The following is a 25,450-nucleotide window of genomic DNA, read 5'->3' as shown; positions in this document are numbered from 1 at the left end:
TTGAAGTTTGAACCCACTCTTCCTCCCCCCTTTAGTCAATTATCTTTTAGACAATTATGCTTCAAGATCTAACTTCAATTTCCGAGTTTACTGTTTATATTCTGCTGATATAAACACCGTCACTGTATTTCTTTGTGTTTTTGATTCAATTATGTGTCACAACGTGGTAGTAGTAGCACCTCGTGCAGTTACATTGACGATCCAACCTTCTTCGGCAAGTGCATCAGTGATCTGCAGCCTACTGCAAGTAATTGTCCATCCTGCAACATACTTCTAGAACTTGATACAGTGTTAAAACTTATACGTGTAAACTTAAAAGTCAAAGGATAAAACACCTGTCTACGATTCAATATCTCAACTCCAATGATATGCTTCTCAATTGTACTGTGCTGGCCAAGTATAATCTGTACAAATCTGTAATCTGTCGTACCGGGTATGCAGATGTATGAATGAAACGAGTATCAGAAGCTCGCCTTTTCTGTAACCAATAAAAATGCTGCATTGTCTTCATGTCGGGAAAAAATGGAATTTGGAATCAACCTGGGTGAAATCATCTTGCGCCCAGGAAATAAAAGATAAAATATATATGAAAAAAAAGAAAAAAGAAACGAAGAGCAAATATCCCTCATCCTAGGAATACTGCTCACAATGCAAATGCTCGTTGAAACCCATCAAGAGGATGCGCCACATACAAGAGAGATTCAGGGGAAAAAAGACACACGGAATGAAACAGAAACACAAAATCCATCGCAGAATAATTCAAAATTTCGGACGATCGCATCGGATATAATTGGAGTAATTCGACCACCCTTTTGGAATGCATGAGAACCGAGTATATGCAGCAAGAAAGAAAAAAAAGACTCCTCGTAACCGTACAATGAAAAGAACACTAGATGTCAAAGTTGTTGAAGACAGCCCCTTCACCTTCCTTGACAACCCCGCTCATACGGTGGTCCGTCGAGTCCGTCGATCGCTGGTGTCGATGCCAGCTGTCGTCGTCTTTCATTTCTTCGTCCATCCGTTCCTTATGCTCTTGAAGGTGATGATCCATAGAGCTTTCCGTCACAAAAGTGAAGCCCTTGAAGTTGGCCTGCATGCCAGGTGACAAGGGTGTCGAGCCAGGCATCAATCCATTCGCCAATGCCGCTGCCCGATCATTGAGTGAAGACGAATTATCCAGCGCCGTGGTGAACTCTGGGTCAAAATTCGAAGTGTCCGATTCCGACTTCAGCTTTGGCTTGAAAGGAGGGATCACTTTTTTATGACCCAAAGCCTCCCAGTCAACATCGTGGAAAAATGGGTGTGCCATGAGTTCCTTGGCGTCGTCCTTGGCGCCGAGACGGTGTTTCGGGTTGCGGTTCAACAAACCCTTGACAAAGTTGCGACCTTCTGTGCTCAGCGCGTCTCGTGGGAATCGCACCTTGCCGAACGCAATGTTCTTATACATCTGTTGCGTATCCTCCGCATAGAATGGGCTCCAACCACAGCACATCTCAAAGACGAGGACTCCCAGAGACCAGAAGTCGACCATCTTGGTGTAGCCTTGCTCATCCAACAACACCTCTGGGGCGAGGTATTCGGTGGTCCCGCAGAACGTGTTGGTGGTGTCATTCTTCGTGAGGTTCGCCTTGGACAGCCCAAAGTCACAGAGCGCAATGTGGCCGTTTGCATCAAGCAAGATATTTTCTGGCTTCAGGTCACGATACACAATGTCGTGCTCGTGCAAGTGTTGCAAGGCCAGAATCAGCTCCGCAATGTAGAACTTTGCCCGGGCTTCCTGGAAGCGGCCCTCTTTTTGGAGATGCCAAAAGAGCTCGCCACCGGACATGTAGTCCGTCACCAAGTACAAATCCGTAGGGGTTTGAAAAGAGAATTTGAGTCCAACAATGAAAGGGGAAGCCGCCATGGCCGTCCGCACAAGAATATTACGTTCGCCCAGTGTATGTGCAACTTCCTTCTTCTGGATGATGACTTTCTTAGACAAGACCTTCATAGCGTATATTCGCTGCGTGTCCTTTTTCTTGACTTGGTAAACTTGTCCAAACGTTCCTTTGCCGATCAGTTTGAGGATTTGAAAGTCATTTGGTCCGACCTGTTTCCTTTCGGTCTTTTCGAAATGCATCTCCAAATGAATCTCCCCCGAGACATGGTAATCGCCCTGTCCTCGTGCGGCCAAAGGAAACCAACCCTCCAGACTGGACCTTTCTTCCCGAAGGTTGAGTGTCATCCGCACGTAACCGAGGAATGCCTCTTGGTTGTATCGGTCATACACGGACACGTCGATTTCCGACTGCTCGCCCAAAACGTCACTACAGCCCAAGTTAGCAATCATCATCCGCTACGTTTTAATGGAGCCAACGTCAACATACAATACAGCCTCATGGTTCCACTGGGGATCGGTTACAGGCGCTTTGCCAGGATGTTCTGGGCCGTCCAGCTGGCTATTATGGCTGCTCTGGCGACTCCTCATGGGGATGGCCATTGGTCGTCCCGAATCGTTTTCCAGCCAGTCTTTGTTTTCGCTCTTGCCATTTGGGGTGTTGTTGCCACTCTGGGTACCTTTGGAGATGTATTCATTCCATTCAAAGACACACACAACATAAGGATCGGTGCTAGGACGCAACCCACGAGCTTGAGAGATCTTCACTGACAATTTACCTTGTATGGGGGAGACACCAGTGATTTCGTCGTTTGAAGCTTGAGAGTCACTAAGTCTCCCGGTTGAGCCTGCTGACGATGCTTCAGCGGGGCTTGGGCGTCTTTGGTTCGACGAAGTTGACGGGTCAGAGGTGGAGCCGTTGGAACGTCGGTCCGTCGAATTGTTATCGTTGGACAAGGCTCTCGGGGTCAACGGCGGCGTATTCTTTAGACGGGGCGCATTGGCCACGTTCTCAGTTAGCTTGGCAAGATTCTCAGAAGACTTGGAAGTGTGATGAGGCTTTTCATGATCCAACAGGGGCACATCCTGTGAGGACGGGATATCTGAAGCATCAGGGAGGGATGGGTTGGAAAAGTGGGAAGCAAGAACTGGGTCATCCGACACGCTGGAGACTGGGCGACATGTTGGACGTCGTGAAGAATGGGACTCGGGAACATTGCTCGACGAGGACATGATATCCTTCAGCGCGGAATAAATAGAGTATGCGGTCTGTTCAGTGGTGGCGGCAACACCCTCTTCTGTTTCCTCGGGTTCCTTGGGGGACAATGAACAGGCAGACGAGTAAGGGGGGGTGGGCAGGGAGCTGGGATTTAGAGTCTCTGAGGCTTCAATTTTCCCTGGCAGCTCGGTACTGGGAAGAGCAGGCACATCGACAGCTTGCGATTGGCTGTGCTCTTTGACAGCATCGGCGCCAGATATCAAGGAAGCGTTACCAGAGGCCTCTTCTTCCTGGTCCTCCTTCGACTGCGTATTGGCGCCCGCAGCAGGCGTAGTAGAACTGGATAACCGTGCTTTGATAGAACTCAGTGGGAAAGCAGAGCTACCAACCTGAGAGAAATAGTGCATTATACCGGGTAGCCGTTTGTCGACCGGGTCTGGATGGGGGGTTGCCATTCCAGTAGGCGTCGAGCCATTTGAACCAATGACGGTGTTGTTGTTCTCTTGCGCCTCTTCCTCCTGTGTGCCGCCGCTGCTAATTCACGGGGAGGGTCAGTTATCAAGCAAACAGACAAGACCTTTGTGTGTATTTTCAGAATGTCGGTGCCGTTACAAAGATGGAATACAAACGGGGCTCAAAAGCAGAATGGAAGTAAAAGCGGGTAGAGAGATCCGCGAGACAGGTCAATGGCAAGAACAAAAGGGCCGAAAGTGTCTGTGCGTTCGAATAATATCGACCTGACTCTGGTCTTTTGGGCAGGGAGGTTGGGGATGATGGAAAGAGAGAAAAAATTTTCCCGTCCAAGCACCCCGGCAAATGTAGGAACAGAGCTCAAGCGTGAGGCATTTTTGATCGTATAATAAAAAAAATATATAATGCTCTTCCCTTCCTTTTCTGGGGCCAAACGAATAAAAAGATAAAAAAGAGAACTCACCTCTGAAGCACAGCTTGCCTCATGAGGTCGGCCTCAGCATGCGAGTTAGCTTCGCCTGGTGCAGCCATGATGGAGGTGTTTTCCCATCCGACAATTTCCGCGGAGACACTGGTAGGTGGCTGAACGGGGGGGGGGGCTCGCAGGGAGCTACGAATAGGGCGAGGATAACGATACTGAAGCGAAAGCCAGTTTCTTGGCCGGGGTGAGGAGGCGACGAGGGACTCTGTTCTTGTTGTTGTTGTTTTTGTTGTTGTAGTTGGAGGCGGCGGGTTTGGATGGCAGGCCGGTAATAATGACCTAGAGATGCGGGACGATCGCTGGGCTGCGGTGGACTCGCCTTCGCAGTGCGGGTCTCACTTTGAAGTGCAGCGAACGGGGGGGCAGCGACGCCAGATTGCGGGCGAGCGCGTCGGCGAGGGCGCGATCAAAGCCAGGTTGCAGAGGCTTTTGTGCCTTTGCGTTTGCTTTTGCTTTTCTTGAAGTCAGAGGATGCAAGATTGACCTGGGCTGTGGGCTATTGGAGGGAGGGGAAAGAGGCGAGGAGATAGCGGCGGCAAGAGTCCCAGCCGGGCCTAGCGCCGCGTGAAATCCCGGGAAAAAAAACGTACCGTCAGTTTCGGGAAGTCCCGGTGTTGGTTTCTTCTACTCTCGGTTTGCGACAAGCACAGAGAAAAGAGGAGGAGGAGTGGTGGATGTGGAAGTGAAGCTGGAAGAGCAGGAAAAGAAACTCCTAAAAGGAATCAATCACTCTCTTATCCTGAGCGGATCCTGCTGAAGAGAGCGTGTGGGCTGAAAAAGACGCAGCCGGGGCCAATAGAGACATCGGCTGGTGGCCGAGGAGGGCAATGCCCGTACGGTACCGTACGGTACCCATACTGCGAATTAACTGGTCGCAGTGGAGCCCTACTTCGCTGGAGCCCAGTCGCATTGCCCAAGATGGAGCAAGAAAACACTTAGCAATTTCCTCTCTTTCTCGCAGTTTCGCCGCCACCGACGGATTTGGTTGTCTCTCGTCATTCGACCGGCCCCTGATTCGCTACGCCTGCGTCCAGGAGGGCGACTCGGTCCCTGCAGGTCTGGAGAATGCGATGCGCTGTAACTCCAATGAGATCATCCTGCTGCGAAATCCCCCTGTATGGACCCGTACCATACATACCTCTTTGCACCTTTTGCGCCATCAAGATGTCAGAAACAGGTAAAAAAGCAAATCTGATATGAGCTATCTCATGCTGCCTGTTTGACATGCTCCATAACAATAATATATCCAACATTGATGCATGCAGTATCTCCCTCCACCGGCAGGGCCAGACGTCATTCATTACTGTCATTATGATGGTTATTGAGAAGATGGGCATTGTTTTATTCCACTTTTTTATTCTAGTCTCCCCTCACTTGGCGGCGGGGTGTGCTCCGCGACGAAACACTCGCGGTGGAGAAGAACGCACTAGAGATGGGACATAATACTCATCGAGAACGAAACAACATGCTAGGTTGTATTTGTCCAACTCCACCATTGATCAATATGACAATTATCGCTGCAGAGATAAAAGTATGGTGGCAAGATCGGCAAAGGCTAGAATCCTCAATAATAATGAACACGCGCGGGGTAGGTTGTTTAATACTATTTTCAATAATAATCAAGAATAACGTTAATACAAAGCGACACAGTTGCGGTCAGACTCTCGGTATTATTTCCCGACTACCACTGCATTGTACATGCATAGCCATACATACTTACATACAAACCGGCCATGCCGAGTCCGCCTCGATATCAATCGGTCCGAGTCATGCGAACAAGCCCATAAACCTACCGATTCTCAGTAATCAAGAAAGTCGAGGTTGCACAACCATACCGTTCAGGCCCCCAGATGACCACCCATGGACGAGGCTTCCCAAGGTCCCAGTAATCATCTGGCCGCGACCAGACAGAGAGAGTCGGTCGACGAAACAGGCAAACACAGTCGATCAACCTAAAATCTGGCAAGGCTCGGTGACGTCACGCCAGGGCAGCAGCGGAAGCTTGTTTGTCAGATTTGTCAGGGCTTAGGGCATAGGGCTGGGACAATGCCAAGACGCTAGATCAAATGTCACGTGTTATCGGGCCGGAAAAACAGCGCGGCCGAGATCGCGCGCTGGAGGGCGTCAAAGGGCAACCGCAACCGCCAGGGATTTGCCGTTGACAGGAAAGGAAGCCAGCGCCCATCGCTCCTTCCCCTTCTGTGTGCTGACTCCACCATGGCTCGCAAGCTGCGCGCGGCTGCTCAGGCAGCGGCTGAGTCAATGCGTCAGTCGCCCTCTCTCTCCCTTTCCATTACTTATCTCTTCTAAACATCAATTACAGGAACCGAACCGCCCATGCTACCAGACGTCTCGGACGAGGAAATGGCCGATGCGCCTCCAGCGAGAGAGTCTAGCGCCGATACAGATGCCAATCCGCCTGATGACCCGGACGATGACCCAGACGACGATCCAGAGGTCGAGCCCGAGCCTGAGCCTGAGCCTGAAGCCGAACCCGAACCCGAGCTCGAGCCCAATGCAAACCCAGAGACCGGGGCAGAAGAGGCTGTTCCCAGTCCCGCGCCAGACAGAGAGCCTCCGTCAGAATCAGGTACACCTCTCGGCCGCATGTCTGCCATTCCTCGCAAGCGCCGTGTCGGCCGACCGCCCAAGAACCGCCCTCCTGAATGGGATCTGCCCGACGATGGTTCAGAGCAAAAGATTGTTGTCACCACTCCTGTCAAGAGGAGGCGAGGCCGCCCATCCGCAAGTGGAGGACGATGGGGTCGCCGAGGTGGGAATCCTCACACCACTCAGGTTGCTGTCGACAAGGAAGGGACGATGATGGATGTCGTCAACGACGAGGTTGTTCTTCCAGACGACGAGGACGGAGAAAAGAAGGTAGACAAAATGGGCAACCTCCTTGGTGGTAGGGAATACCGAGTTCGCACCTTTACCATTCTCAATCGAGGCGATCGCCAGTACATGTTGTCCACAGAGCCTGCCCGTTGCATTGGATTTCGAGACTCGTATCTGTTCTTCCAGAAGCACAAGCTGCTCTACAAAATCATCATTGACGATGACGCCAAACGCGACCTGATCGAGAGAGACATCATCCCTCATTCCTATAAAGGAAGGGCCATTGGTGTGGTGACTGCGAGGTCCGTCTTTCGCGAATTCGGCTCCAAGATCGTCATTGGAGGACGCAAGGTGAGTGACGATTACAACGAAAAGGCCGCCTTGGAGCGGGGAGATGTCGAGGGTGAGCTTGCCGTTCCAGAAGACAAGCTGCCAGCCCCGGGCGAGCCCTATAACCGAAACCAATATGTGGCATGGCATGGTGCCAGTGCGGTTTATCACACGGGGGCGCCATCAATTCCCTTGCCCAACGGAAAAATTGTCGATACGAAAAAACGAAAAGTGCCCGTTACCGGAGACAATTGGATGGTTGAACATGCACGGGATGCCAGGTGAGTTTGTTTACAATACGATTTTCGTTCTTCACTGACCCCTTGTGAAGTCGTTATAATGCATCCATTTCCAGTCTGCGGCGAGAGAACCTCAATGGTGTTTACGAGGTTCATACGAATTTCATGCAGTACCCCAAGATCATGCAACCATCGCATGTTCGCTGGGAACAAGTTCCGTCCGAAGAGTCTTCCACGTCTACCAAGCTCGCCGAGGGCCTATCGACTCTAAACCTTGCAAATGGGACTCCAGCCAGCGAGAACGGCAATGATAAAGAAAACGGAAACGAGGAGGATGAGGCTATGTCAACTGCCGACACGACGCCATCGATTCTTCCTCCGGTTCCTGCGGTTTTCACGCGTCGGTTTGCCATTATGGATGTACACTACGAGACACCTGAATCGAGCACTCTGGGACGGCCGGGCCCAGACGGCGACATCCACGACCTCGGGTCAAACGGGATTACCAGCATGGTTGACCATCTGCATCCCGAGTTTGCGAGCGCAGAGGTGCTTGCCGAGCTGCCGCCAGAGTGCAAGGAAGCCTTGGTCGAGACGGCAGCTCGAGAATGGGCCTGGAAATCAAAATGGCGCACTGAAACAACGGACGGGTCGCGGGCTCAAATTCTCCAGAGCTACTCCTGGCATCCTTAGTTTTTTGTTTGTTTGTTTGTTTGTGGCGTATTTCGGGCGTTGTGGATGATTTGCATTTGCCCGTTCATGATACTGAGTACTTTGACCTTGGGCGCTTGTTTGCCTTGCACTTTGCGGGTTGGATGTAGAATAATATGGTAATCAATTTATTTGCCGATTCGACGACCATTAAATTTTGGAATACATGTAATCCTATATTAATTAGATTCCTTGGGATGTCCATTTTCCAGTGTTGCTTGTAATAGCTACTACATCAGTAACATGGAATGTAAAGTCTATACGTGCGGGGATGGAGTATAAAACCCCGATACATGTAGCTCGAGACGGGAATTACACGTACCATTGATATTTAACGCACTATAGTAAAAATTACAACTACCAGACTTGATATGATTATTTTTTTTTTTTTCCTTGGTGACGTTCTTTTGTGTGGTTGGGTACATACATGTACATGTACATGTACTAGACAGTTCAGCACGCCAGTCCACGTCACTAGTAAGTAACCTCTGACTCACACCGTTGACCAAGAAAGATTATGCTACTCCCTCGGAAAAAAGGGATTAAAAAAAAACACGGAATCTAGAAAACAAAATGAGGGGTTAACTGCGTGGGATGGCCCTGCCCTCGGCCATTGTCGGATAAAGATGCATGAAGCCAGCCAGCCGGTGAGGGGAATAGAAAAAAAAAGTAAAACTGGAAGAAAACATTGCCGAGAGGCGAGATGATTATAAATTTGAGGGAAAAAAAGAAAAAAAACAACTGTTTATGTACTTGCTGCCAATAAAACAATTGAAAATAAAATAAAAAGAAAGTTATGGTTGAAACATTTAAATGTCTGATGAATACATGTATATGTTAAGAATTATATATATACATGTAACACTAGATAGCTATATTGACTACGTCATACCTGAGACCTTGTCCGACATATGCATTTAGCCCGCAGCCAGCTAAATCGATTCTAGACGACCAGGCTGAATAATGCTATAATAATATTATAATAATCCATGACTCTTTATGATTATAAGAGCTGCAGCCTGCGGCCGTTCCGCGTACTCATAATTGGCAGAACCCACCGAAGAAGCAAAGCGGCCCAAGCAGAGACAGCCTATCAAGGCAGCTAATAACAACCATTAACAACCATCAATGGGGTAAATTTCATACGATACAACGATACACGGCTTGCGGCGGCAACGTGGATAAACCGGCGCCGAATCCTTCGGTGTCTTGTAACCCCAAGGGTTACCAGTCTACTAGCTGTAGTGCCACCGAGGGATAATACGTTGCTAGGTGACTCATCCATGCCGATAATAATAAAAAGGAACAATAATAGTAACAATATTATTTGATGGCGGCGATCGTAGGCAGCTGTTTCATCTGTGTATTGGGTGCTAGGCCGGGTTGAGATGGCTGTGCATTGAGACCCTTATTTATTAAAATAGCGACCGTGATCTCAGCCCCTGGGTGTCGGTGGTCAGGGCTCGGTGGTCAGTTGGTCAGTGTCAGTGAACAGGCTGCCAACATTCGTATTGTTGTTGGAACTTGCCACTGCACAGCCCAAGTGATTGTAAGGAAGATGACCAACTTGCCCCTGTGGCTTGCACAGATGACCGCGTATGTGAAGGCGGTTGCACAGCGTACAACGTCGTTGTCTTTGTTTGCAGCTGACCAGCTGTTGAACTGGATGAACCAGCTTCCTTCGGATATTATACATGTTTTATATATTTTATATATGGGACCGTCAACTCCCACGTGCAGTCTGATGTGTTGTCATGACAAACGCACCACCACGTGTGCCTGGACTTGCTGCACTTGAGAACCGTTAACAATGCATATTAAATACATATACATGGCGACAATAATTATCAATGCTCTCGGCATTCATACAATGCCACGGACTATTGCCGGCCAATCAGCAGGCGGTGCTATCAGTGCCGCCTGTTTTGGCCATTAACAATCGATCAACAGCCTCGGCCAGGCAGAGCCAAAATTAAATATAAATATCAAATCCAATGAGACCGCCCAATCACCCGGCGCACACGCGAATTCTGCAGTGCACGGCCGCTGGCTGAAAGGGGCGCCTGACCTTCTTCTTCTTTTTCTTCTTCTTCATCATGTTATTCGGCACCCTACTCCGGAAGTGATTATTGTTGGGCCAGGGCCAGGCGATTAATAATTAATAATGGAGCCCAGAAGAATAATCTAATTAGTATTATTATTGTGTTGTAGTCGCAGTCGCACAGAAGCCCACTTGGACCGATACGCGCGGGTGACCGAGGTGCGGTAATTTATTTTTTCTCGCTCCCCCCTTTTTCGGCCCTCGTGACTGGCGCTGCGTGCCCCGTCGCCCTCCGCCGCCGGTCTGCGCCAAGCCGGTCTGGCTCTAGCCGCTGACTTTTTGTGACCGTACGGTATCGCCAGTACGCGGCCTGCCCGTTTCCTCCCTCTCTCTCACTAAACTCTCCCTTCCTTCCTTCCTTTCCTCTCTCCCTCTCCCTCTCTCACCCCCCTCCTCTTTTCTCTCTCTCATTCTCTTCCACCCACGCCTCACGCCTATTCCGAATTTCGTCATCCAACCCTTCGGACCAGTGCAATCTCTCCCAGCGAGCTTTTCATTAAGTGTCGTTGTCTCACGCCCGTTGTCCGCGGTTTCGTCGTGGTTTTTTGACCGGAGTTCGTGTCTTGCTCGCTTGCCCGTGACTCGCCTTTTGCCGCGTCCACACAAACGTCGCCATTGCGTATCGGCCACCTCGCCTTGCTGTCGATTCCGAGCCTGTCTCATTGCATCGCCTGTTTTGCTTCGTGTTGATTGGGCACAAAAAAAAAGAAATTTAAAACACACCACCCCCAAAAATAACCCAATATCTTTTTTTTTTTGCCTGCAGTCCCGTCCCTGAGCCCGCCTCAGAGGAATCCCCTGTCACCACAACACCACTTTCTATCCATGAGAGCCGACTAGAGAAAAGGGGGCTAGATCTCTTCTTTTCAGACAGAGCGGCCGCTCGTCGAGCAGCGCTCCCCGGCCTTCGGGAAGTGGCGGAAGAGTAGACGGTTGGTATCCTGCGCGAAACATCACAGCCCAGCACACCGCGCGCACTGTCGTTGCTAACGTCTCATCTCTCCGCCTAAAGCACTGTTCGTCTGCCCTCCCGTCGTCGACTAGCTCTCCAATCTGCCCGCCATGCCGTCTTTCTACAACCCTGGCCTTCAAGGCCTGCCTCCTACGCCGCCACATTTCCATGGGAACGACAAAATGGAGATAGACCAGCCTTACTATATCACCGGACAGTCTGCCTTTCCCCCCCGCTACTCTCAAAACGGCTGTGACTTCATCGAGCAGTACTCCCAGGCAAATTGCTTCGTCAAGCCTGCTCCGATGAACGCCCACTCCCAGCCACTGGGTCAGCTGCGACCCGGTCGAAACTTTGCCATTTCTCATGGCATCGCTCAGCCGCAGCTCGGCGGCCAACAGTCGGTCTACGGACCCATCGCAGCTGCGCCCTCGCTGCCCCCGATCCGGTCCAACGTCTCCTCTTTCCCCGACAGCGCCATTCCGCCACAATATCGCCGTCACGATCTCCCCACTGAGCACCACCGCCCCAAAGAAGAGAAGCCCACCGGAGGCGTGGCCGCCCATCTTGATTACGAGATCGATCAAATGTCGGATTTTGTTGCAGAAATGGCCCAGGGAATGTATGCATTTTGCAGCCCCGGAATCAACCTAGATGATATTGACTTGCTTGGAAGTGTCTACCCAGGACAAACAGCTGTTCCACCCTCGTTTCGGAAATATGTTCACCAGATCCTCTCGTCGACTCGTCTTCCCAGTTCCACCATTCTCTTGGGCCTGTTTTACTTGGCAACCCGAATGCGCATGCTTTCCTCCAAGGGGATCTACGCGACCGGCACTGGCCAAGTATACCGGATGCTGACCACTGCACTGCTACTAGGAAGCAAGTTTCTCGATGACAATACCTTTCAGAACCGGTCCTGGGCCGAAGTGAGCAACATCCCCGTGTCGGAGCTGAACTCGATGGAATTGGACTGGCTTTTCGCCTTCGAGTGGAAAATTCACGAGCGTATTCACAACAAGGAAGACGGCTTCGGTGTATGGTTGGCTCGCTGGGAAGCCTACCGCGCGACCATAGTTTCCATCAGAGGGAACCCGACGCGTCAGAAACTGGCCCCGATCGACACCAACATCGCAAGACCTTACACGGTTTCCAAGCCTCTCATGTCGCCTGATGGTCCTATCCCGCCGCAATACCAGCGCCCTACCAACTTTGAAAACACATGGCTGAATCCCGCTGCTTCTGAATACTCGCCCCCATCAGCTCCACACAGTGGTCCCAACACCCCCGACTACTACAACGTTGGCACTTGGATGTACAGCAACCCGCCTCCTCCTTATACGCGTTCATGGATGCCGCAACAACAATACCTTGCACATCCCCACCAGCCTCGTTCCCAGCCACCTTCGTACCACCACACACCTGTCTATACTGTGCCTATGAGCAACTCCGTCTGGACTGGTCATGGCTCGTCCTGTGGTTGTGCCTATTGCCTCAAATACCAGGATAAATTCTTTCCTGCGAATACCTTTGGCGCTATCCAGCCTATGGTGGCAGGCTGATTTTTTTTTAATGTCTGTTTCATTTTTGCGTCGACAGAAGCGTTTGCGATGTTCTTCGCATTGGTTGCTTTTTTTTTTTAATTATTACCCTTTGCCGTTTTGTTGCGACAGTGATACCGCCGAAAAGATTTTCGACGACCCACATTTCCATTCATGTCGCGTTCTGAAATTTTCGAGTCAAATGTGTCTCACAAAAGTATCCGGCTTTGATTTTACTCACGCCAAATTTTGCAGCCGAGCGTCTTGTGAGGCCCTCATTTTTTCCTCTTCGCATTTATATCCATTTCGAGGTCGTCCAGAGCATAAAACGTTGACCAAAAAAAAGTTTACGACTCACGATTTTTTTACACGCGGTTTTTTGCCACCGGTTTATTTTTTTTCTACCTTGTTTTCTCCTTTTCTTTCCTTCTTTCATCATCTCTTTTTTGATTCTGAATATTACCCATAGACTTGAAATTTGTGTTTGATACTCGATTGGTATGATGCATTTGTTTTCACCTCAGAATCGTGGCGTTCATGCTTGACATTTTTCGATTTTGGTGCATATCGGCCCATGGCATGTCAGTGGGGAGGTCTTTATGTTTATAACTTCATTTCCGATTCAAGTCTTGGGACTGTTATCGACTGGGAGATGGGGATTCTGTGGATTCTGACATGATATGATACATGATATGTATAATACGTGGATGAAACATTCAAACATCCCCGAACGACAAACAGCCAACCCAACCCACTGACGGTTTCCTTTTTTCTTTCTATTTCTTTTTTCTGCTCCTATCTGGTGCAGTTTTTCAATTCCAATTCGAAATGTCATTCGCATGACCCGTCAATACCAATAATCTTTTTTATTTTTTTTTATTTTTTTACGGATATCAATCGAACTTTTTATCTCTCTTCCATACCCCTTTTCCTATTCGATCGTCGGTTGAAGTTGCAAGGAACAAGGGCTTGGGGATTATTCAGTTTTTTGGAAATTGTTTATTTGCTACGGACATTTGATACTGTTGTATTTCTTCACATTGATAACGACTTTATTTTTAAAAAAAAGTGAAAATGGCTCGAAAGAAATTTTTCCACGATTGGTATCATCTAAGAAATTTTCTTAAATTCAATTTACTAGCTAGTCATTTAATACACAGACTCACCAACACTCTCTTCCTGGTTCCGCAGTCGGTCGATTTCACTATTTGACCCGTGGTCGTCTTCGTCCTCCTCGTTGTCGGCCTGTAGTCCGCCGTCTTCATCGCTTGAGGCTGGGTCGGCGTCGCCTAGGGCATTTGCTTTGGGCTGCTGTTGTTGTAGTGGTAGTGCATGGGTTCTGTCGTGCGTGGTTGTCGCTGTATTGTTGTTGTTGTTGTTGGTGGTGGGGTTGTGATGATGGTGATGGCTGGTTTTGTGGTGTCGGCGGACTGTTCGTCGTGAGCCGGCGCCTTCGTCGTCGCCATCGTCTTCGGCGTCTTGGATCGAGTGGGTATGAGAAGAAGGAGTAGTAGCAGTAGTAGTAGAAGAAGAAACAGCGGGGAGCGATCTGCTTGCGTCTGGTAGCGCGCTGTCGACTTCTTCTGAATCCGAAGGGGCGGGGCTGTTGACGCCGCTGGTCGAGCCTCCGCCGTCTCGACCGCCGAGACGGAGGAGATGGATGTTCGGTAGACTGTGGTCTCCTTCTGTGTCGGTGTTGTTATTGTTGTTGTGGTTGCTGTTGCTGCTGCTTAGTCGTAAAGGCGAGATAGATGACCGTCCGTCACGTTTACTGGACTTTCGGCTCACCCGCCCTTGAGGCTGGTCCTTTGTGTTGCTGTTGTTGTCTGCGGTAGAGACTGATACTTCAGGTACAGATCTAGTGACACTGGCGAGAGAGATATAAGACGGGGTTTGGGCTGGCGAGGAAATGACGTCGTCGATAGAAGGGTCGGCTGAGAAATCATGGCTGTGATGGCGGTGATTGTTGTTGGTCTTTGATCTGCTTTGGTGGGTAGCATGCTTGACCAGGGGTCTCTTGCGCTCTGTTGACGGGCTGCGGTTTCTGCCATCGGTCGTTTCGTCCCCGTCATCGTCGCGAAACAGATCGGCCTTGTCCTGTCGTGCTGGGCGCCAGCTCGTCGATTTGACAGTATGGTCATGCGTGCAGCCGTCTGGACAGCCGCCCCATTTTCGACGTACCGGTGGAATATCGGTCTCTGGTGGTGCTGGAGGCAGGCCCTTGACCTCTCGCTCTCGTTTCCTCTCTTCTTCCTTCTCCTGTCGAAGAGCAGACCATGTTCGAAGGTTGTTTTGGAGTACGAATTTCCCATTGTCCGAGTTCTTTTCCATGATCACAAACTCGCAGTGATTGACGTTCCGTAGATCTTCAAAGTACTCCACACTAAAGTGATACCACTTCATCAGGAAGACCCGGGTCATCAGTCCATGGGTGACTAGCACACACACGCTGGCAAACGAGTCCTCGCCAAAGAGACGCCACAGCGACTCATTGAAGCCGCTCACGCGGTCGTATGCATCTGCTGCCGACTCCCCGTTGGGGATCCGGTAGAAGAAGTGCCCATAGTCAGCCCTCTCCTGCCACATGCGCGACATTTCGGCCGAGCATGGTTGGAAATTGCCAAAGTCCTGCTCTCGAAGCCGCGGCTCTTCGTAGACTTTGATAGTGTGGCGCGGGAATGGAGACGGCGAGGGCTCGTCCGATGTGAGCGACTCGAGGATCTTCTCGGTTGTCTCGCGCGTTCTCCGATACGGCGAGGTGAAGAAGTGCAAGGTATCGTCTGGCCGGAGAAGATCGCGCAGGCGACGGCCGGCTTCTAGCGCTTGTTTGTGGCCTTCTGGCGTCAGTTTCACCCGGTGGTCTGGCACCGATTGGTGAATTTCGCGGTTCTTGTTTCCTTCTGATTGAGCATGGCGGATCAAGATGATCATCTACGAAGTATTTGATTAGCCAGTGAGTTTGACAATGGGAAAAATAAACTGCTGTACCCGTGGCTTGCCCATTTTTCTAGTGTTCTTTTCCCATGTGTTTGATCGATATGAGAGGCGATCGGCGTATTAAGCGTGTCGGGTGATTCCGAGAAGCAATACCTGATATATATGGAGAGAAAGTAAAACAAAATATATTTCAATAGGATGTAAATGACAGGCTCGTATATCGACTCTAGATTTCTAAGAAGTGGCAGTGTTTGAAACGGTCCAGGGTTTCATGCCCAACGTTTGCCAGGACGATCGTGATGGCGACACAAGAGGAAGCAGCGGGGCTGCGCAAGTGGCCGCGGCGGACGCCGTACAGCGTCCCTAGTATCAGCCAACTATCCAAGCTGACCACGAAAACCAACCCCGGATTCTGCCCGCGAGCATCGCATACACACCGACTCGCCATGGCCGACTCCATTCTGGAGGTGCTCGCTCCCTATGTCGACAGCAGCAATGGCCCGGCGTCGCTGGCCACGGATGCCACCGCTGTCAAGTACATGAACCGCCTGACAACGCTGTCGCTCGACAGCATCAAGACAACTGAACCCCAATCGATCTCCCATTCTGCGCACTCAACTCTGCTGTCTCTCCAAGCTCTTTCCAACCGCTCGCACAAGGCGTTTATCACATCGGCCGACCACCTTTCCAATCTCCAAACCCTGATCCCGTCCCTAGCCCAAGAGGCCAAGGTGTTGCAGAATGGGATACCCAAGCTGGACGAAGAAGCCGTGCGCTTCTCGACGAGATACGCCAAGACAGGCGATAATCAGATTTTCGACCGCCGAAAAAAGGCAATGCAATTGTCGAGGAACGTGGACCGAATATCGGATGTATTGGAGCTTCCGGCTCTGCTGTCAACTGCTGTGTCGTCGTCTTCGCCCTCGTCGGCAGCAAATAATTCGGGTGCGGCAGCAGGAAGTTTGTCGACGAGCAAGTACTCGACTGCGTTGGATCTCTATTCACATATCAAACGACTTCAATCCCTCTATCCGGACTCGCCGTTAATCAAGGACATTGTTCTACAAGCAGAAGACGCCATGAAAGACATGACCACAAATCTTATTGCAGGACTAAGGACGCAAAATATTAGGCTCGCAGCTGCCATGAGGACTGTTGGCTGGCTTAGGCGGGTGGCTCCTGAGCTGGAGAACCCGCGAGGAAAAGGAAGCTCGACCGGACCCGATGAAGGAGCGTTTGGCGCTCTGTTTCTCGTTTGCAGACTGGCAAGTCTGGTTTCTACGCTGGAAGCTCTCGAACCTCTGAGAGAATTGGCAGACCAGGAAACCAAGCGCAGAACAGAAGGGACCACGACGGAACAAACATCTAAGTCGAGTGCATGGTCTGGAGGACAGCAAACGGAGCGATTTCTAAAACGGTATATTGAAATATACCGCGAACAGAGCTTTGCGATTGTGTCATTATACAAGAATATATTCACGACAGAGACAGTCGACAACGAGCTGGTGTCAGCCAGCATGTCAGGACTGAAGACGAAGCCACCGCCTAAACAGGTCAAAAAGAGCGATCCGCTCCAAGCTCTTCCACCAGCCCTTGCAACTTTTCCGATCCATTTAGTACAGCTGCTCACAGACACTCTTCGCGGCTATCTCCCCAATGTACGAGATAAGAGTTCCAGAGAAAGTTTGTTGACCCAAGTGCTCTACTGCGCTGCTAGTCTCGGGCGTCTAGGCGGTGATTTTAGCATGGTCCTGACGGAGCTCGAGACTGACGAAGAAGACGAAGAATCCGAGGACGACGAGGCCGGTATTGTCCGGGAGTGGGAGCAAGTCATGCGCAAACACCGCGCTTTGGCAGGGAAGCTCGAACAGCTTACCAATGGACCAAAGAGCAGTCCTGTATCTCCGTAGTAGTGAGGTTGATGTTAAAACTGTCTTGCCTAGCATGTACTATATCACGAAATATGATGAGTAACGAGCCGATTAGAAATAACTAGTGTAAACCGTTGTTCCGAGGCATCGTATTCCACCCACGCGCGAGGCAGGACCAAGAAGACGAGGACTTGACATCAACGTCGTTCCGGAATCTGACTGGGCTATATACCCAAATAAAGCTGAAACATTCATCCAAGGCCTGGTGGCGCAATGGTAGCGCGTCAGTTTTCGGCACTGAAAGTTATGCGTTCGAGTCGCATCCTGGTCGGATATTTCTTTTTTGCTGTTTCTTTATTCATTTCGATGGAGATGGAACTGCTTTTCTTCTTCTTTTTTTTTTTGAAAATGAACACAGAATCTTCTGTTCCCCTTCCGAAGACTATACTTTTCGCATGGCCAGTAAACATGCTGAACACACTGATCTCAATCATAGTTGTATACTGCTGTCAGCTTAGTCAGGCTGTCATCGGGGATCTAGACCCGCTTCCCCTCCCTTCAGCCCGTCGAGTCGTTGGGGAGAAGTCATCATCTTTGTCACGACCGCTGCTCGTCTCATGACGGCGTGGCTTTGTGACTGGCCGTGATCCTTTTTGCTGTCGTTTTTTTTGATATACTTATTATTTTCTTTTTCCTTGTCAATCTACTCCTCCCACGCCCCGTACACAATACACATCATTACTTGCATATGCACATGCGGTAGGCAGCCTTGGGGAGTCGGGAAGAAGACCTCTATCTCATTAAAAAAACCCTCTCAGTATAGATATCATCTCCTTCCGTGAACCATGTCTCTAAACAGCACATCGGGCGCGCCCGCGATCGATCCTACGAAACACGGAGAATACCCGATCTTGCTCGGCAATAAGCTGGCTGACAGCAGGGACGTCGATCTATCGTCCTTTGTCAATATCACATATAACCACAAAAGCAAGTCGGCGACGGCCAACCAACGTACAAAGGTCACGCGGTCGGGGGTTTCGCAGGATCTGTACCATCTCACCATCACGGACAAGGCCGGTAATGCCGAGCAGACGACCTTGGAATACAAGTACAAAGGTAGCGCGGACCCGTCCCTGCCGGTTCAGGGCCCGGACACGAGGAACCTAGTGCTTGTGTTTGATCCGAATCGCAAGGCGTTTATACTGGAGTCTGTTGGCACAAGTCTAAACTTCAACTTGCGATCCGCTCCGGGGAAGAATAGGGAGGTGATTGAGCAGTATGAGCAACTACATACGCTCGATGACGACCTGGACCACGCATCCCGGGACGAATCTGACGATGAAAACCTGGAAAAGGCGGACCAGGACAACCCATTCGACTTTAGACATTTTCTGCCCAAGGCTGATGCCGAAAATGCAAAGCCGACGACCACAGTTTCAACTACAACAACGCCAGACCCGCATGGCGCTTTCAGCAGGGCTGACACGCCTGTAACAAAGCCTTCAAAGGTCGCCAAATTGACTAAAACCGACAAGGCGAACCCGAAACCATTGCCAAAACCCCTCAAGCAGCAGAATACTAATTCTCTGCAACGGCCCAAACAGGGCCCGAAATCTACGCCAACAAGCACAGCTCCTACGCCTACGCCTGCGACCACAAAGAAACAGCCCAAGTCGGCGCCGCGCGTGGAGCCAGAAGATCTATCTTCTGAATCAGCTCCTCCGTCCGACTACGACGATGATGGCCTAGCTGAGCCGCAGAGGGAGGAGTCGAACAAAGCAACGGCTTCTCCGAGCTCCAATATCATCGTCGACGGAGACCTTATTATTGACATGGGGTCTCCGCCGCCGTCGCGGCCGGCGTTTAAAGTCAATCCAGCGCATTTCTCATCCAACAACAGCTCTGCTAATGAAGCCGATGATGATGATGAAGATGAGGAAGAGTTTGAGGATTTGCGTCTTCCATCTCCCGCTCGACAGACAGAAGCACCGTCTGCGCCTGTACCGCCTGCCGATACGCAAAAGGGAGAAGATGAAGATGACGAGGACGCGCTAGCAGCCGAAATGGAAGCAGCCTTTGAAGAAGAAGCGTCCCGAACCCAAAATATACAGCAGACACACCGGTACGTATCGAGCGAAGACGAGAGCGAGGTCAGCGAAGAAGAGTAGCGGTCGCCATCGTTGGAATTCTATGGCTTGCGATATGTTCGGATTCTACAAATGCACATAGCGCTGGCGAAATATTGATACTATAATTTATGAATAGTATAGTTGACAACAACTGGTGTTTTTTGGTTGGGATTGATACCACTATCTTTTGAAATCTTGTGATAAAATATTGGAAATACTGAAAAAATAAAACATGACTTGCTATACAATCAATTATCCTGTGTACAAATAAACAATTTATCATATAGCTAGTGATCATGTGCTTCGGTCCAAGGCGGTGTTGGAGCGGCCCCACTGATTGGTCTCGATTCGGCTCCGCCGTTGTCCCATATAATAATGAACGCTTTCTGCTCGACGCGGCTCTTAAAACTGTCCAACTCTCCAACACCCACAACCTCGCGGCTCTAACAATATGGTTCTCCGAGCACGTCGCCATGCTTGAAGTTCCATTTTGTCCTTGCGCATAAATCGAAGCGACTGCCGTGGTCAAACACTCAGCACAACTAACCGGGGCCACCCCCGTTTCCGTCTTGACTCACCAGCAAGCAGCAGCATACCTTTTAACGAACAGAGACATCTCGCGAAATAATCCCGTCACCTACCTATATACAATATGAGCAACCCAACTCAATACCGACCTCGGCGCCCAGTGCCCTCCCCGTCGAATACCGTCCTCCTCGAGGCGCAGAAACAATGGTTCTTCACCGACGAAGAACTACTACGAACGCCCTCGCTACTCGACGGAATGGACCTGGAAACCGAGCACATGCATCGCAGCAAAGGCGTGAATTTCATCATGCAGGTGGGCATGATGCTAAAACTGCCACAGCTGACACTCACGACGGCCGCGGTGTTTATGCATCGGTTCTTTGTGCGGCATCACATATGCGATCCGCCTCGCTCGCAGGGTCACCATGCGTACTCGGTCGCGGCGGGCTGTGTGCTATTGGCGAGCAAAGTGGATGAAAACTGTCGCAAGATTAAAGAAGTTGTTATTGCGTGCTGCCGTGTCGCGCAGAAGAAGCCGAATCTGGAGCTGGACGAGCAAGACAAGGAGTTTTGGAAGTGGAAGGACACCCTGCTGGCCTACGAGGATTTGGCTCTGGAGGCATTGTGTTTTGATCTGCAGCTGGAGCAGCCGCACAAGATCTGCTACGATTTTCTGTGTTATTTTGGTAAAAATGATCACAGGCTGCTACGCAACGCCGCGTGGGCCTTTTTGAACGACTGCAATTTCACCGTGCTCTGTCTGCTGTTCTACCCACGCACTATTGCCGCTGCGGCGCTGTGGGCTGGCGCCAGACTCTGCGATGTCGCGTTCGAAGACGATGAGGAAGGTCGGCCCTGGTGGGTGCAGATCGACGTGAACCTGGCTGACGTGCAGAGAGCCGTCAGTCGCATGACGGAGCTGTACGAAAAGAACACAGTCCACAGAAAATCGCACCAGTATCCGACAATCTCGGCAGACAGCGACGGGGCAGCAGAGACGACGCGAATCGTCAATGCGCATCCTATCCCCAGCACCGACGAGCCATCTGCCGATGCCGATGGTACTTCAAATGGCCGCAAACGGTCGAGAGACGCCGAGGACGAGTCAATGAGCAGAACCGAGGGCTCTTCTTCGCAACTCCGAGTCAACAACTACAGCAACAACAGTCACGAACCGTCACCGAAACGGCAGCGGACGGCATCGCCTCCCAATGGGCTTCGGCCCAGCTCGAGAATCCCTGCTGCGGCCAGACATCATCCTCTACCACGGCCTCTGCCTGTATCAGCGTCTGTCAATGGCAGCAACACCAGCCAGGCGGGAGACTCGGTCGATCCCGTGCAGCAGCGAATCGATGAGATTGTCCACCAGGGGTCGAGGAATGGGAATACGAATAATAGTAATAACTACCCGGAACGTGACCGTGGCCGCGACCGCGATCAAAATTGGGATAGGGACCGCGACCACGAAAGATACCGCGATCATGACAGAGAACGGGACAGAGATCGAGATCGAGACTGGGACTCTCGCGATCGCGGCAGAGGAGAAGATGGTTACGGCGGAGGCAGCGACAGAGACGCGCGACGGCCGTCGGTAGCGACAAACACGTCGACTGGATCTGATACTCGGCATCACCATCATCATCATCATCATCAACAACATCACCAACAACAACCGACAAGAAATGGCAACGAAATCCCTATGCGAGGACAGCGAAGAGGTGCCTACGATGAAGAAGAAGAGGAAGGGGAGATCAACTCTGATCGCGAAGAGGGAGAAGTAACCAGCACGAACCCAGCGTCCACGCAGCACCACGCCGACGACGACGACGGTGGTGGTGGTGGGAGCGAAGAGGGCGAGCTGTGACATACACATACATACTAGTTATTCAAATAATCAAATCAATAATTGAAATTTTTGAAAAATTGGAAAATTGGTGGACAATCTATTCGTAAATTTCTCAACTCGTGATAATCAAGTCTGTAATAAATAAAGAATTAAACACGACCAACTTTTTTCTTTGCTTGCTTGCTCAATAAACGTCAATAAACGTCAATAAACGAAATCACAAAATCACAAAATCAGAACAATCTCGTCTCTTCTCGTTCAACTCTTCAATCATGTCGCTATATCAGTCTCTCTTCCATAATCCTACTCGGTCACATCGGGTGAATTTAACCAACCCAGACAGTAAAAAAGAATCAAAGGCAGCAGAAATAAATATGAAAAAATGCTTCGGCATCAGGTTGTTATTATTATGTACAGTATGTATGTATCCCTTCCGTATCAACGGAAAAGAGATAAATGTAAACCATCTATCCCATAGAAATACACGAGTGGTAGTAGAGTAGGTGAAGAGGGCTGAAAAGAGTAGGTAGTAATCACATGTACAAGAGAAGTAGAGACGGGGACAAAACGAAAAAAAAAAAAAAGAGACAAAAACATAGCATTACACAATCGCATGTCCAAAGACACAAGGTATCAAAAGTTCCAGGAGAGGAGATACGAAAAAAATCCGGAATTGACCAGACGAGATTAAAAATGGAATAAAGATGAAAGGCAGATGGCAGTAGAACGAAGGACTAGAGGCATAATGATTTGCGAGGGCATGATTTGCGAGGGGATCTTTTCAGATGTCCCCAAACATTTCGTCAAGCTCATCCACCTCTACGGTTTCAGGGCTGCGCAAATCATTCCAAGAATCAATGACCATGTCAAAGTCAAATGTTCTCAGCTGCTTGGGCTGCATATCGGGTTTGACCGAGAAGCCAGTCTCGACCATATCGAAAGGACGTTTTAAAGACGGAGAGACAATAAGGTCACCATCGACAACAGACGATGGCGTTGCGCCGCGAGGGCTATCCGTTATTTTCTCTTTTAGCGACAGGAGACCATCCGCGGTAGAGTCTGCTTCCGACAACACAGTCGTACCAGACGACGAAACCATGGAAGCAAGTGACGGTGACGGTGACGTTCCAAACAGGGCAGCGACAGTTTCATCTTCCATATCGTTATCTTGATTATGGGCTGCTCCTTGCGAGAAATAATCGTCTTTTTCGTTCATGGGATCTTCGTCCATGGGAGAGATGGGAAAGGACTGTTGGGCTTGCGACTCATTGCTGGCCGAAGTGCTGGCGACGTCCAAGCTTCCCTGTCGGCTAGCCTTTTCCGATGATGCGCGTTCGCGAACAGAGCTGGCGGTCTGAGTAAACTCGCGCTCGTCACCCTCCAGGGGTGGCGAAGCCGCGCGATGGTTGTGTGACAAGCGGTGAGCGCGTTGGTCAGAGAAGCCTGGGGTAGATGCGTCACAATTTCCCGGGTCTTGGCCGTTCAGATCGTGTTGCTCCTCCTCGAATTCAGGGGAAGACAGATCAATCTCGGGACTAGGGCTGAGTCGCGAACGCTCGCGAGCCATCGCTTCTTCTTCGTCATCATCGTCGTCGTCCTGGGCAACGCTACCACTGGAGAGGCTGGGCGTCATCTGTTTGACATCGACAGCGACCATCTCGTCCAGATTCTCGGGCAGTGGCTGATGCGGGTAGGTGGTCAAGTAGTAGAAAACCTTGCGCGGGTGCACGTTAATGAGCTCTTTTCCCATGGGACACGGCGAAAGCGCCGTCCACGAGCGCTTCATGTAGGAGCTCAGACGAGAAGAAAGCAGGGCAGCTGGGTTTGCGGAACTACAACAAATTAGCAACTGTGCAACAAGGGACAAAAGAGCAAGACAGGTACATACTTGGCGACAGTTTCGTTGACGTTCATCAAGACTGCAGCTAATTCGCGCACGAGATGCGGTTTGTTCCCGGTCTTCTCCAGCTGATGGATGGCGGCGACAACAACATCGTCGTGGATGCCGTCGGTGTCGATCTTGGGCATGGCAGCGACATCGCCAGGCGACGGCGGCGGAGTGTGCTCGTAGGCGGCGCGCGCGAGGTGTGGTTGCGACTGGGCCTGTTTGGAGTGGGTTGTAGAGTCATGCGACCTCTTGACTTTCTTGGGCGGCGGAACCTGCTCGTCTGTCGCACTAGAAGCCGAGGAGCCCTTGGATGCGGAGGGCGATCTGTGTGAGCGCGAGGCGTTAGGCAAGTGAATGCCTAGCGACGGCAGAGACAAGGATTTCCGGCGCGTGTTGTAAGGCATGGTTGTGTGAAGGGAAGGTCGGGCGCGAGACACAGACCGCGATGAAGGAAAGGGGGAGGAGAGAAGAGGAGCAGGAGGAGGATGGAAGACGAAGATGAAGATTGGAGGCAGCGCCGGCGCAGGGGGAGGCGGAACAAATCGGCAGAGGGACAGGCTGAGACGAGTGGGGATTGCGAAGAAGTGGGTTGCCGGGAGGCGACAGGGAAAAAAAAAAATATAAAAATAAAAAAAAAATATTTACGGAAAATAAAAGTAAGGCGGATAGCAATAACAATAAACCAGTATTTTTGTGGCAGCTTTGCAAGAATGAAAGTCTAGCCAGGCAGACAGACAGTGTTCAGAGTTTGGAATGCTGGGAAAGTTTCCAAAAAAATGGAGGAAAAAAGGGAAAAGGGAAAAAAAAAAAAAAAAGAGGGCAGAATAGTGGAGAGCGATCAGTCCCTAGCACTGGTCAGGGAGCAGCTAATGAGTACTAGTCGCTCCTGGACAGATCGACTAGTATGGAGCGTAGTGCGTCAGTGGCAGCCTGCAGGGGAAGCGCAATGTTGGGCTCACCGCTGGATACAAGCTGGATGGTAGTGATAATGCATGCAGGGAGATGAGACATCCCACAGCTGCAGTCAGTAGCCACGGCAACACAAACAAAGAGGAAACGCGCCGACGACCAGAGACGAGATGAAGCCGAAGAGGGAGAGTGGAAAAGAAGGAGGCAAAAAAACGGGCAGGAGAAGAAAGAGACGGGGCGACGCGGCTTCCGCTTGCGGTTAGCGCGGGAATCCGGGCTGGAGTGCAGCAGCACCGCCAGCCGGCCGGGTCGGTCTAGCCGCGTTGGGCCTAGCGTGCAAGCGATGTGCTTCGCCCAGTCGACTCGTCATCGACTGTTCTTCGTCTGTTGATGTATCACATACTGCCTGTTTGCCTGCTGTTGGACCTCGTTATCCCAAACCCCGACCAGTCCTGCCCCCCAACAAACCGGACGGCCGCGAGGATTGTGCCAAGGATCATGCATCATTTGCTCTAAATGAGATGGACCGATGGACCCACTGTCGCGTGGAATGCTCCAACGTTGCTCGCCACTAGTACTA

General features: G+C 50.6%; 8 protein-coding genes and 1 non-coding gene across 9 annotated transcripts; 6 read left to right on the top strand and 3 right to left on the bottom strand.

Annotated features, from left to right (window-relative positions):
- Window positions 1–889: 889 nt before the first annotated feature.
- On the bottom strand, window positions 890–4,100 carry TRUGW13939_04414 (uncharacterized protein; the record flags this gene model as incomplete). Its single annotated transcript, XM_035487587.1, has 3 exons — window positions 890–2,309; window positions 2,370–3,632; window positions 4,033–4,100. The coding sequence occupies 3 exons, from the start codon at window positions 4,098–4,100 to the stop codon at window positions 890–892; spliced, it is 2,751 nt and encodes a 916-aa protein (XP_035343480.1).
- Window positions 4,101–6,267: 2,167 nt separating this feature from the next.
- Window positions 6,268–8,150, top strand: TRUGW13939_04413 (uncharacterized protein; the record flags this gene model as incomplete). Its single annotated transcript, XM_035487586.1, has 3 exons — window positions 6,268–6,316; window positions 6,374–7,499; window positions 7,550–8,150. The coding sequence occupies 3 exons, from the start codon at window positions 6,268–6,270 to the stop codon at window positions 8,148–8,150; spliced, it is 1,776 nt and encodes a 591-aa protein (XP_035343479.1).
- A 3,181-nt stretch (window positions 8,151–11,331) lies between these two features.
- Window positions 11,332–12,783, top strand: TRUGW13939_04412 (uncharacterized protein; the record flags this gene model as incomplete). Its single annotated transcript, XM_035487585.1, has 1 exon — window positions 11,332–12,783. The coding sequence occupies one exon, from the start codon at window positions 11,332–11,334 to the stop codon at window positions 12,781–12,783; it is 1,452 nt and encodes a 483-aa protein (XP_035343478.1).
- Window positions 12,784–13,911: 1,128 nt separating this feature from the next.
- Window positions 13,912–15,765, bottom strand: TRUGW13939_04411 (uncharacterized protein; the record flags this gene model as incomplete). The annotated part of the gene is made up of 2 exons (XM_035487584.1): window positions 13,912–15,693; window positions 15,751–15,765. 2 exons carry the CDS (start codon window positions 15,763–15,765, stop codon window positions 13,912–13,914), a joined length of 1,797 nt encoding a protein of 598 aa, XP_035343477.1.
- A 380-nt stretch (window positions 15,766–16,145) lies between these two features.
- Window positions 16,146–17,609, top strand: TRUGW13939_04410 (uncharacterized protein; the record flags this gene model as incomplete). Its single annotated transcript, XM_035487583.1, has 1 exon — window positions 16,146–17,609. One exon carries the CDS (start codon window positions 16,146–16,148, stop codon window positions 17,607–17,609), a length of 1,464 nt encoding a protein of 487 aa, XP_035343476.1.
- Window positions 17,610–17,829: 220 nt separating this feature from the next.
- Window positions 17,830–17,901, top strand: TRUGW13939_04409. Its single transcript has one exon. It is a non-coding gene; the product is annotated as a tRNA-Arg (tRNA).
- Window positions 17,902–18,415: 514 nt separating this feature from the next.
- On the top strand, window positions 18,416–19,738 carry TRUGW13939_04408 (uncharacterized protein; the record flags this gene model as incomplete). Its single annotated transcript, XM_035487582.1, has 1 exon — window positions 18,416–19,738. The coding sequence occupies one exon, from the start codon at window positions 18,416–18,418 to the stop codon at window positions 19,736–19,738; it is 1,323 nt and encodes a 440-aa protein (XP_035343475.1).
- Window positions 19,739–20,351: 613 nt separating this feature from the next.
- Window positions 20,352–22,091, top strand: TRUGW13939_04407 (uncharacterized protein; the record flags this gene model as incomplete). The annotated part of the gene is made up of 1 exon (XM_035487581.1): window positions 20,352–22,091. The coding sequence occupies one exon, from the start codon at window positions 20,352–20,354 to the stop codon at window positions 22,089–22,091; it is 1,740 nt and encodes a 579-aa protein (XP_035343474.1).
- A 763-nt stretch (window positions 22,092–22,854) lies between these two features.
- Window positions 22,855–24,365, bottom strand: TRUGW13939_04406 (uncharacterized protein; the record flags this gene model as incomplete). The annotated part of the gene is made up of 2 exons (XM_035487580.1): window positions 22,855–23,905; window positions 23,962–24,365. 2 exons carry the CDS (start codon window positions 24,363–24,365, stop codon window positions 22,855–22,857), a joined length of 1,455 nt encoding a protein of 484 aa, XP_035343473.1.
- Between the last annotated feature and the right edge of the window lie 1,085 nt (window positions 24,366–25,450).

This window comes from Talaromyces rugulosus, chromosome II (genome assembly GCF_013368755.1).
Source record: "Talaromyces rugulosus chromosome II, complete sequence".
NCBI classification, from domain to species: Eukaryota; Fungi; Ascomycota; class Eurotiomycetes; order Eurotiales; family Trichocomaceae; genus Talaromyces; species Talaromyces rugulosus.
The sequence above is the reverse complement of the archived record's forward strand: the minus strand, read 5'-3'. Positions and strand labels throughout refer to the sequence as shown.